Here is an 11,312-nt window from a genome sequence, read left to right on the forward strand (position 1 = left end):
TCAAGGTCATATCATCAATTTATGAATACATAAACTCCAAGCTGGCAACAATCAATTCTTTTGATATCATTTATACAATTTGAACCCAGAATAGGAAAAAAACATCAGTTCTACGTTTGAATAAACAAATTTTCCAAAGATTTTCAAATCTGCATATGACAGTTTAACAGCATCCTGTGATCAATCCTGAAACTCCATTTCGTGTGCATGCTTCTTATGTCACAAAAATGAGTGTAGATACAATCACATTTTTAGACAAGAAAGAAAATAGAGGATAACATGTCTGATTGATGACTTTAAACACATACTAAGACAACATTACAATATTTAAGCAAATTTGTAGGACTTGAAACAAAGTTAAAATAAAGGCATACCAAGACAACATTACAACCTTTAAGCAAATTTGTAGGACTTGAAACAGATTTAAAACAAAGGCAGATTCACATAGTCCTCATTCAAGTGTAATGTATACACTATTCAAATCAAAAGTAGTACTTGATTATGGCACGATCAACAAAAATAGAAAATAAGTCTTTGAAATTGGAATGAATCAACAGCAATATCAAAATAGCAGCAGCAGAAACAACAAGAAATGATGCTAAATCAAACTCCAAAAGAACCCAGAAAAGTGAAAACCAAATAGCAGAAAATGAAGCCAATTGAGAAGCTCCTCTTCTTTTTTTTGTTCTTTTTCGGAAGTTTTTAGGATGTACTTCTCTTTTTGAAATGAAGGTGAAGGGAAGGGATTTTCTGAAAATTGCAGTGAATTCGTCTGTGTGTGAGTGAGGGAATGTGAGTTCTTATATAGAAGATGAGAGAATAATCTGAGGAGTAAAGTCCCTAAAAATAAGGAAAAAGGGTATTTTTTCTTAACAAATTTGGACTATTGTCCTCTTTTCTAACAACTGTCATTTTCTCTATTTTTCAGCACCTTTTCTACTTCTGAAATTAACCTTTTTACCCCAATTTCTAACCTAATTCTCTGATTTTTATTGCACTTTAACTCTTCTCCAGAAGCTTCCTAAACAACTAAACAAAATTTCCTATTTTTCAGTGCCCTTTAGCCCCCTCAAATTTTTGACCCCAGATTTGACCTAAACTATTTATCTTATTAGATTTTGATCCCTTATCTCTATTCTAGAACATTCAAGCTATTAACAAGAAAGATTGTGCTAATTTTTAAATCCCTAAACGCCCTGATCAAAACTAACAACTAATTTAATTTTAATCTCAAGATTTAGGACTAAATGGCATTAGTGACAACACTTAATTAATACGACATCACATTGATAAACAACTACCAATTAACCAACACTTAACATACTTTAACACAACATAATTAAGACTAACATAATCGAAATCTTAGTTAATCTAACAAGCTACTGCTCTTAAACTGCTAAATGCAATCAAAACACACAAAACACTAATTAAAAACAGTAAATCAGACGGCTAAAATGAAGAACATGAAGGATCAAAAAAGAAAAATTACCCACTGACAAACACGAACAAGCTTAAGAATCCGACCAATGGTCGATATCATTGTGCGAGCACTGATTCATGCTTGAAAGGCAGAACCAATGCTACACGGAGAGATAATGACCATGGCCGACAAGGAGGTTGAATGGCCAAATCCGATAGTCATCAAACGATATGAAACCAACATCTTTTGGTAACTCTTAACACAATCAGTCCATTGATGCGGGTTATAACGTAAGACGGCTCGAACTTAGAAGAAAAATCAAAAAAAGGAAAGCTAGGTTTTCTTAACTTCTTAGATCTAAAATCCGCGAAGTTGAAAGGATTTTTGAAGGAAGTGGTTTGGGGATTAGGAATGAGGAGGAGAAGAAGGTTGTGTGGTGACGATTTGGGATCGTTTGGAGACTGTCCGCCGGTGAGGGATTTTGGGTATTTAGGGCGGCTAGGGTTGAAGAGTGAGAGAGATGAGAGAAATGGAAGGAGTTCTCAGGGTTTGGGGGTTCAGTTCCTAGCAGTCGGATGATGGAAGATAAACGGTTGAGATGGGGCGTTACTAAAACGTTGTCGTTTGGTTATAGGGGGTGTGGACCGAGTGAAGTGAACTGGGGCGGGCAGATTTGGATTTTGGGCCTCAAATTAAATGGCCCAAACGACATTAAAGACCCAATAGCCTACTTCCTTCTTATTTTGCTTTTAAACTCTAATCAAATTAATTAAAATCCTAAATTAAATCCTAACTCAAATCTAATTTGCAAAATTAAATCTGCTTATCTATTTTCTAACATTTAATTAATTAATCAACTTAACACTAATGAAAGGAAATTATTAATTTAAAACTAAAAATCTAAAAATAAAGACATGACCATTGTATTTTTGTGATTTTCGTTTGATAAATGCATTTAATTAATGTAATTAAAACCTACATGAAATTAAGATCTAAAATGCTATGAGACGAAGAATTGAACATTTTTATGGTACTTTCTATGATTTTAAGATATTAAATATGCACAAAAAATATAACTAAATGCAAACAAACAATTAAAAAAGAAATTCCTAAAATTCTATAAAAATAAAAAATAATTAGAAAAAAATATTTTTTGTGTATTTTGTAGGAACATTTTCGTAGGGCAAAAATTACGTGTTCACAAGCACTATCCCAAAAATAAGTGACAAAAATAAAATAAATTACCGAAATATAATCTACCACTAAAGGTCGCAAAACAGGTGAAAAAATAAAATGAAAGAACTAACAGGTACTATAATCTACAACTAAAGGTCAGAAAAATAAGTGAAGAAATAAAACAAAGGAACTAAAGGAACTATAATCTACAACTAAAGGACAAAAAAATAGGCAAAGAAATACAATAGAAGAGCTAAAGGGGACTATAATCTACAACTAAAGATCAAAAATAAAATGTGCAAGCTGGAGCAGAACTACTAGGAGATATATGAAACAAAGATTCAAAATAAAGATGTAAACAGGTAGATAACAATATAAACAAGCAGACAGGCAAAGAGATACAATTACGCTAAAATATCAAACTATTAAAATATCAATACAAGAGATGAACAATAGAACCTGGAATGCAGGCCTCGAAGTTAACGGAAATCTGGCTGGCGGTGATGGATTGCGATGAGCTGGCTAAAAGGGCTAAAGTTTTAATCTTTGTACCAAAAGCTAGGTTACGGAGGAAATGGAAAGAGTAGAGACCAAGAACATAATGTTCTTGAAGAAGCAGGGCAAGGGAACAAGAAGGGCAGGAAAATTTCGAATACAAGATGAATAAAAAACAAAAAAATGAATTGACGAAATTGTCAAAAAGTAGATTACAACAATACTCTATGTATTTCTTGTTCAAATAGAAAGAAGAAAATTCGAATATATTTGTGTTTTTTGTGGATTTTAGACCAACCAAGAAATCTGAAAATGAACCAAAATGGAAAGAACCCTAAACTTTTTCTGCCTCTCTTCTCCGAAATCTGAAATTCGCCGGTGTTTGAGGGATTTACCGGTGAGAATTGACCGGAGTCTGAATCGGAATCTTCGTGGGAGAATTATAACAGTAACCAAATCAAATGTTCCGGAGAAAACTATGACGCCACTCTCCTCTAAGGGTATTCGTGCTTTTAATATAGTATATAGATAAGATTAATATTCGTCATTTTCAAGTGTTTATATTTTTTAAAATTTTATTTTTAAGGGCTTATATTTTTTATAGTTTTATGCATTGATATTTGGTACATGCGTATCCTAAAATTAGTTATTATTAGTATAAATAGATAACAGCTATTAATGGGTAATCTAACTTGATACGAGGAATGTTACATTGAGACTTTCCAAAAGAAAGAAAAAGAAAAGATTACTCTTTCTGCGGTGCGCCATGGCAGAGAAGCAGCGGCCACGTGTGATGTCTTCGTATCTTCAGCCAATTGTAACAAGCCTTACTGCCACCGTGGACATATACATTAAATTGCTTAAATCCTCAATCAATATCCCACGCGCACCCATTGACGCGCCATGTTTAATTCTCCCTAGGGAAACAAGTGCTCACAGAGAGATAGCAGCTGCCGGTTACTTTCCCCGTCTCTGGGGAACTCTCCAAAAATTAATCTTCAGTTTCTTGATACCAAATACCAGCATCAATTGGAAATCAGGTATGTCAATTTATCTACTAAAAATGTAATTGCCCCCGAAATTTTCGAGACTGTCCCCTTTTACCAATCTGGTCCGGCTCCATAATTCTGTTTTTTTTCTTTATTAGATAGATTTACCATCCTGGAGAAAAGACCTCATCTGGGTAAATTCCAACTTGGATGTGCGGTAAATTCTGGTAAAATTGGCATCTTTACTGTTACTTTAGGTGCATGTTATGATCAACTGAATTCTTGAATATATTGCATTATACGTATAACTTCTGTGGTTTTAAGATGTTATCCTCATTTTTATTTTTTTAATTGTGGGGTTCTTGTAGATTTTACTGACATTTATTTCCAATTTTTCTTGGACCTAGAGTCTCCGAGGAGATCTTGGATGTGACTGTGGAGGGTTTTGGTTTCTTTAAATCCTCTAGATTCTTACCTTGTTTAAAATCCGTGCAAAAGGGTTTTCTTTTGATGCCATTTTGATGGCGAAACGACCCGAATCATCGGTTGGATACTCTGCCACTATACCACCTCCTCAGCAAGGCACTGTTCAGTCACCAATTTTTAGTCCTCCCCCATTCCCAACAACAACAACAGGTCCTATATTTCCTCCACCACCAATTGTACAACCAAACCAGATTCCTTCTCCGTCCATTAAGACACCTAATTTACCATCACCTGCTAATGGAGTTAGAACTGGAAGCCCTGCTCCTCATTTGAGTACCCCACCTGGTCCTCCTGTGTTTTCGTCACCGCTCCAACCTGCTGCTGTTCCGTTCAGAACTTCTCCAGCCACCCCGCAGCCTGTTGCCTATTCCTCTGCTTCGTCTCTCCCCACGTCATCACCTCCCCAGTTCTCGAATGGCTCTGTTGATCTGCATCACCAGAGTTCTGATGCTACTGAAGATTGGACACCTGCTACGGAATCTCCAAACGTTCTCTTCTCAGCTCACAAGGTAAAGAAACTTATTTCTGCTGTAGTGTTTTATCCTTATAAATCTGATAGTAATTCATTTCACTATGAGCCGTGCGGTTACAGGTCATTTTTTGAAGTCACTGTCTGTTGCTGTTTACATTTAGCCATTTATTCTTACTGATGATTTTCTTGTCTTCTGAAGGTGTTGAAGCAGAAAAAACTTGCAAATATTCCAAGTCTAGGCTTTGGGGCATTAGTTTCCTCCGGAAGGGAGATGTCACCTGGTCCTCAAATGATACAACGTGATCCCCATCGTTGCCATAATTGTGGAGCATATGCAAATCATTATAGCAACATTTTACCTGGCTCAGGGCAGTGGCAGTGTGTAATATGTCGTGATCTCAACGGAAGTGAAGGGGACTATGTAGCTTCCAGCAAGGAAGAACTTCGCAATGTGCCGGAACTATCATTACCTTCAGTTGATTATGTCCAGACAGGGAATAAGAGGCCTGGTTTTTTCCCAGTGTCTGATTCCAGAGTTTCAGCACCAGTTGTTCTTGTAATAGATGAGTGTTTAGATGAACCTCATCTCCAGCATCTTCAGAGTTCTTTGCACGCTTTTGTGGATTCATTGCCTCCAACTACAAGACTCGGGATTGTCACGTATGGCAGCACCGTTTCAGTTTATGATTTTTCAGAAGAATCTGTGGCATCAGCTGATGTATTTCCTGGTAACAAATCACCGGATCAGGAGTCCTTGAAAGCATTGATTTATGGGACCGGGATATACTTGTCTCCTATGCACGCATCTCTCCCTGTCGCACACTCAATATTCTCATCATTTAGGCCATACAAACTTGATATTGCAGAAGCTTCTAGAGACCGTTGCCTGGGTACAGCAGTTGAAGTTGCTTCGGCAATTATTCAAGGTCCATCAGCAGAAATGTCACAGGGTGTTGTTAAAAGGTCCGGGCGGAAACAGCAGAATTATTGTTTGTGCTGGTGGACCAAATACATGTGGCCCTGGTTCGGTTCCGTATTCTTTCTCTCATCCTAACTATGCTCATATGGAGAAAATTGCATTGAAGTGGATGGAAACCCTAGGTCGTGAGGCGTTTAGGAAGAACACAGTTATCGATATATTATGTGCAGGCACATGTCCGGTAAGAGTGCCTGTCCTGCAGCCTCTTGCAAAAGCCTCTGGGGGTGTACTTATTCTCCACGATGACTTTGGAGAGGCTTTTGGTGTGAACTTGCAGAGAGCATCTGGGAGAGCTGCAGGTTCACATGGTTTACTGGAGGTCCGCTGTTCTGAGGATATTTTTGTTAGTCAAGTTATAGGCCCCGGCGAAGAGGCGCATGTGGACAGCAACGGAACTTTTAAAAACGACGATGCTCTTGTCATACAAATGCTAAGCGTCGAAGAAACACAGTGTTTTGCATTATCCATGGAAACCAAAAGAGACATTAAGCGCGATTTTGTGTATTTCCAGTTTGCCTTTAAGTTTTCTGATGTCTACCAATCAGATATCACGAGAGTCATCACTGTTAGATTGCCTACTGTGGACAGTGTTTCATCATATCTTGAGAGTGTTCAAGATGAAGTGGCTGCTGTTCTTATTTCCAAGAGGACACTTTTAAGAGCCAAGTATGCCAATGATGCACTTGATATGCGAGTCACGGTTGATGAAAGAATCAAAGATATCACAAGCAAGTTTGGTTCTCAAATGCCCAAATCAAAACTCTATCGGTTTCCTAGGGAGCTCTCTGTGTTACCAGAACTCTTATTCCATCTTAGAAGAGGGCCACTTCTGGGAAGCATTCTTGGTCATGAAGATGAGAGATCTGTGTTGCGAAACTTGTTTCTGAATGCAGGGTTTGATTTGTCCCTCCGAATGGTGGCTCCTCGCTGTCTGATGCATAGACAAGGTGGCACCTTTGAGGAACTACCTGCTTATGACCTTGCTATGCAATCTGATGCAGCAGTTGTTCTTGATCATGGCACTGATGTCTTCATTTGGTTGGTATGCAACTTATCTCTTTCTTTTAAGTGCCATTTAAGTACTTGCATTTAGCATTTCTAGTAGATCCTTTAGTTTTTCTTTATCAAAAATTAGATCCTTTAGTTTTTCTCTTTTGCTTGTTTTTTTTCCTTCTTCAGCTCATGTATCTTCATGCTTGATTACGTCCTAATATTACTTTCTATTTTGTTGTTATCCGGCTCTCTTTTGTTAAGTAACGGATGGCTTTTATTGATATATTAGAACTCATTAGAAGCACTAAGTTGGCGCGCGAGTAAATATTACAGAGGGTGCGCACCAGTGATTTGATCTAGAATATGACGGACTCACATTTTGGGAAGTAAAAATGTAAATAAGGGTAAACTATGAACGGGAATGTGCCGCTGTGCAATAATCTGAAGAACCTTCAAGATTGCCGGCCCTGGGAGTTGTAATACATAATTAAGAATAACGAAAAAGGGTGGACGATATAACAATTCTCATAGGTGATAGTATAATAAATTATTCTCTGTTTTTCCTTGAATTATTAACCATTACAAATGCTCGGTAGAATCTAGACATTTCTTAGTGCATCCAAATAATAATCATGCCCCCCTCTCGATCTCAAATTTACAAACCTGATATGTGAAATCTTTGGGTGGGATCAACTTTCAAGTAGAAGTCGAATGCACCTGGTATTGACTTTTATATATATCTTCATGTCTGTGCTTCCTTTTCATTTTTTACGTATTTGCTGTCATTGTGCGAGGATGATGGCTTGCCATCTACTCCGTTTTTTTCCTTTAGCTGCTTTAGATTCATTCTGGATGCTACTTAGAATGAAGTACAGTGTAGAGATTTTCTCTTTTTTCCAGCTTTCTCCAATTTCAAATTTTGGTGGTCATACATCACTTGTCAGATTTCCTTAATTAAAAGGATTGATTTGGTAGCTTTGAACATAGGAATATTATGATTTTCTCTTTTCGTTCTGTTGATTTTTTTAAATTGGGTTTATCTTATTTATTTATTATTTGTTTGTTTGTTTTTGGATGTTATTCCATTTCATTTCTTCGGATGTGTTCAGGGTGCGGAACTTGACTCTCAGGAGGGTAAAGGTGCAGCAGCATTGGCAGCTTGCAGAACTTTAGCTGAAGAGCTCACAGAAGTGCGCTTTCCAGCTCCTCGGATTCTTGCATTCAAGGTATCCTTGTTCTTGATTTTAAGACTATGCATTCTCATATGACGAAACAATGGATATTTAAATTTTGGTATGCCACAGGAAGGGAGTTCTCAGGCTCGATATTTTGTTTCCCGGCTGATACCAGCACACAAGGATCCCCCTTATGAACAGGTAAATGGATTTCAATTTTGCCTGTCATTAGCCACTTTCACGTACCATCTGTTTTTATTATTTCTGTTTGAGTAAGACTGTTGAGGGGCAATGGGTTATTAACTATGATTTGAAAGGACTGATCTTTCCAAAGCAATATAATCTGATACTCTCTCTCTCTCTTCCAGCGATATTCTGGCGTTTAAGCATTTGACTAAAGAGTATTTTAAACCTTGTGGTACGATAACAAAAAATGACATCTGGCCAACTAACAAGCACAAATAAGAGTTATTACTCGGATAATAACATACCCCATATTCATTGCGATGGAGAGGTTTGCATACTTTTATAGAGAAAAATCTTTCGAGCTTAGAGTTATGGAGCAATGTTCTGTCTGGTATTTTCAGAGAAGTAGTTATGCCAACAGATCAAGATAGATAACAGAATCTGGGCATTCAAGATATTAGAGTTACCATTAAAAGGAACCAGAAAGCTATGCAGAATATCGGGGGAATCAATGCAATTGTATGAACATTGTTGTTCAAATTTCAACATATAAACTATAAAGAAGATTCATCTTGAATAGAAACCATACAATGTAGAAGAAGAGTAATGCAATCTTTCCTGAAATTAGTCATAACCAAGGATGTACTAGTATTGCTAAGAAACACAAAAAAATGTGGTGAAAGGATCTCATCAGTGAAAGAACCAGCGCAGCAACTGATAACGAGTTAGCGCATGTAGCAGCTTTGAGAATTGGCCAGAAGACTATAAAAAGCCCTTTGCTTCTGTTATCAATAACTATCAAATTGTGTTTGAGATAAAGTTCATTAAAACGAAAAATGAACTTCACATATAGATTTTTGGTGGGTGGGTTTGGTGATATTACAGCGAAATTCCCTGCTCTTATATATAAAGGGGACTGGTGTTATTATTATTATCTTTTGCCCGGGAAGGGGGGGTTATCTTATCTTACTTTGGGTAGACGTTAGTTTCTCTTGAAATGTCTGTACATACACTTAAATGTTTGTGGCTGCATATCGTCATACCTTGAAACTGAAAAGGACTTGCAGAGCAGATTATGTACCTTTAGAATTGAATATGTCAAAGAAATCCAAGCTGATTTCTCAAATATTTCTTTTCTATTTTAGAAGTTGCTTTCTCTTTGTTTCTTTATCCACCTTTGGTTATTGCCTGTTTCTTTAGGAGTGTTGATAGACTGAATTGGTTAATTTCATCTATCGGACTTCCATAAACTAATTCCTTATAAAACTCATAATCAACACCACTACCCTGGTTTTACTATTCATTTGGCATTTCTCATTGCTATTCTTGTGCTCTGAATTTTTTTTGTAACTTTCTAGGTCTCTTATATGTTTTAACAAGACAGGGTTTGAGGTAAAACAACTGAAATTGTCTCAAAGCTTCTTTTTGCGAATCTCAGACCAATGCTAAGCTAAATGTTACAGATTCTTATCATTTTATAGTGATTGAAATGAGGAATCCTCTTTCCGCTGCCAAAATGGCAAGTGAACTTTTCTTGTCCATTGTTATATCTAAGAAAATTTATATACAACAAGTTTATCTAGAGAACGATTAAAAAGTGTGAGGGATCAAAGGTGACGAAAGTGAAACTTGACTGCTGCTTCTTGCTTTATTGACGTTGCGAGTTTTGCTTTGTTAGAATTTTCAGTTCTGATAGAATCTGTCTCATTAAAGGGCATTCAAAATTGTAACTTTGCTCAATTGACATTGCAGGAAGCAAGATTTCCACAGCTACGGACGTTGACTGCTGAACAGAGAACGAAGTTGAAAAGCAGTTTCCTTTACTTCGATGATCCTAGTTTCTGCGAATGGATGCGGAGTTTGAAAGTCTTGCCACCTGAGCCAAGTTAAGAGTCCTAATAAACGTTCATCGGCAAATCTTCAAGGAGCAAGTTCCAGGGAGTTGCATTCGGATGTACCATCGAGTTTAATGGTATAGACACTTTGTTGGGTCGTGGATGACAGCCTCCATCTCTTAATTTTCTGCTGATTCCTGGCTATCATGCCAGGAAATGAACTCTTCCATTGTGATTGCTTTCTGTATGGTGGAGTCTAAGGGACTGAATTCTTTTGAAATAAAAATTTCCTATTACATCTACTTGAGATTCTTTTTCCGTATAGGGAAGCAAAAGGATATGAATTTTGAGTGATTTGTAACGACATAGATCAAGCTTGCGACTTGCTTAGCAGTTATTACACAGTCGATGTTATGAATTGGTCAATTCTCTATAGACATCAATGAAGCATTTTTTAAAGTCCATAAAAGTGTTTGCCTTGGTCTAATTTGCAAGTTGAGCTTCTAAACTACTTTAAGCTTCAGTTCAAGACTTGTTCTTTATGAAATGGGTTGGTAATGGTATATAGGAGAATGAAGGACTTTATCTCTATATTGTGAAGATAGAGAGTTTATTTTAAATATACCTTCGCCTCAAGGAAAGGTGAATATGGCAGAATGGCTAAATGGATATTGTTGCATAGTTGATTGATTTGATTGATATTAGGAATTGTTCTTTCACCGCAAGCTAATCAGGTTGCTCGACAAGTACCTTTCAGTTGGCAAAATAGAAAAATAAAAAAAGTGTTTTTTTTTTCAAGTACCACTAGGACAGTATTGAATGGAAGTGTGCTATAAGTGCACATAATTTTGGGACAACTTAAAATAGAAACAATACAAATAAATGTGCAACAACAAACTCACTGTAATCTCACATAATGATATGAGGAGGGTAGTGTGTATGCAGACGTTACTCCTATCTCATGGAGATTGAGAAGTTGTTTCCATTAGACCCTCGGGTCAGTGATGCATAAGCATAACAGTAATGAAAAGAAGACAACAAGACAATGAGGAGCCATAGAAAAGAAGCATTAAAACAACAAGATAGCAAGATGACCAAAATAAAAG

The 11,312-nt window shown here is 36.8% G+C and overlaps 1 protein-coding gene across 1 annotated transcript; it reads left to right on the forward strand.

The window, feature by feature from the left end:
* Nucleotides 1–3,973: 3,973 nt before the first annotated feature.
* Nucleotides 3,974–10,675, forward strand: LOC107827374 (protein transport protein SEC23 A). The gene is given in 8 exon segments (XM_016654492.2): nt 3,974–4,131; nt 4,239–4,307; nt 4,488–5,075; nt 5,238–6,005; nt 6,007–7,059; nt 8,120–8,236; nt 8,315–8,386; nt 10,124–10,675. Coding segments are annotated over 6 exon segments (2,622 nt in total). The 5' UTR covers nt 3,974–4,131; nt 4,239–4,307; nt 4,488–4,601; the 3' UTR covers nt 10,262–10,675.
* Nucleotides 10,676–11,312: the final 637 nt, after the last annotated feature.

Source organism: Nicotiana tabacum, chromosome 19 (genome assembly GCF_000715075.1).
Source record: "Nicotiana tabacum cultivar K326 chromosome 19, ASM71507v2, whole genome shotgun sequence".
Lineage (NCBI taxonomy): Eukaryota > Viridiplantae > Streptophyta > Magnoliopsida > Solanales > Solanaceae > Nicotiana > Nicotiana tabacum.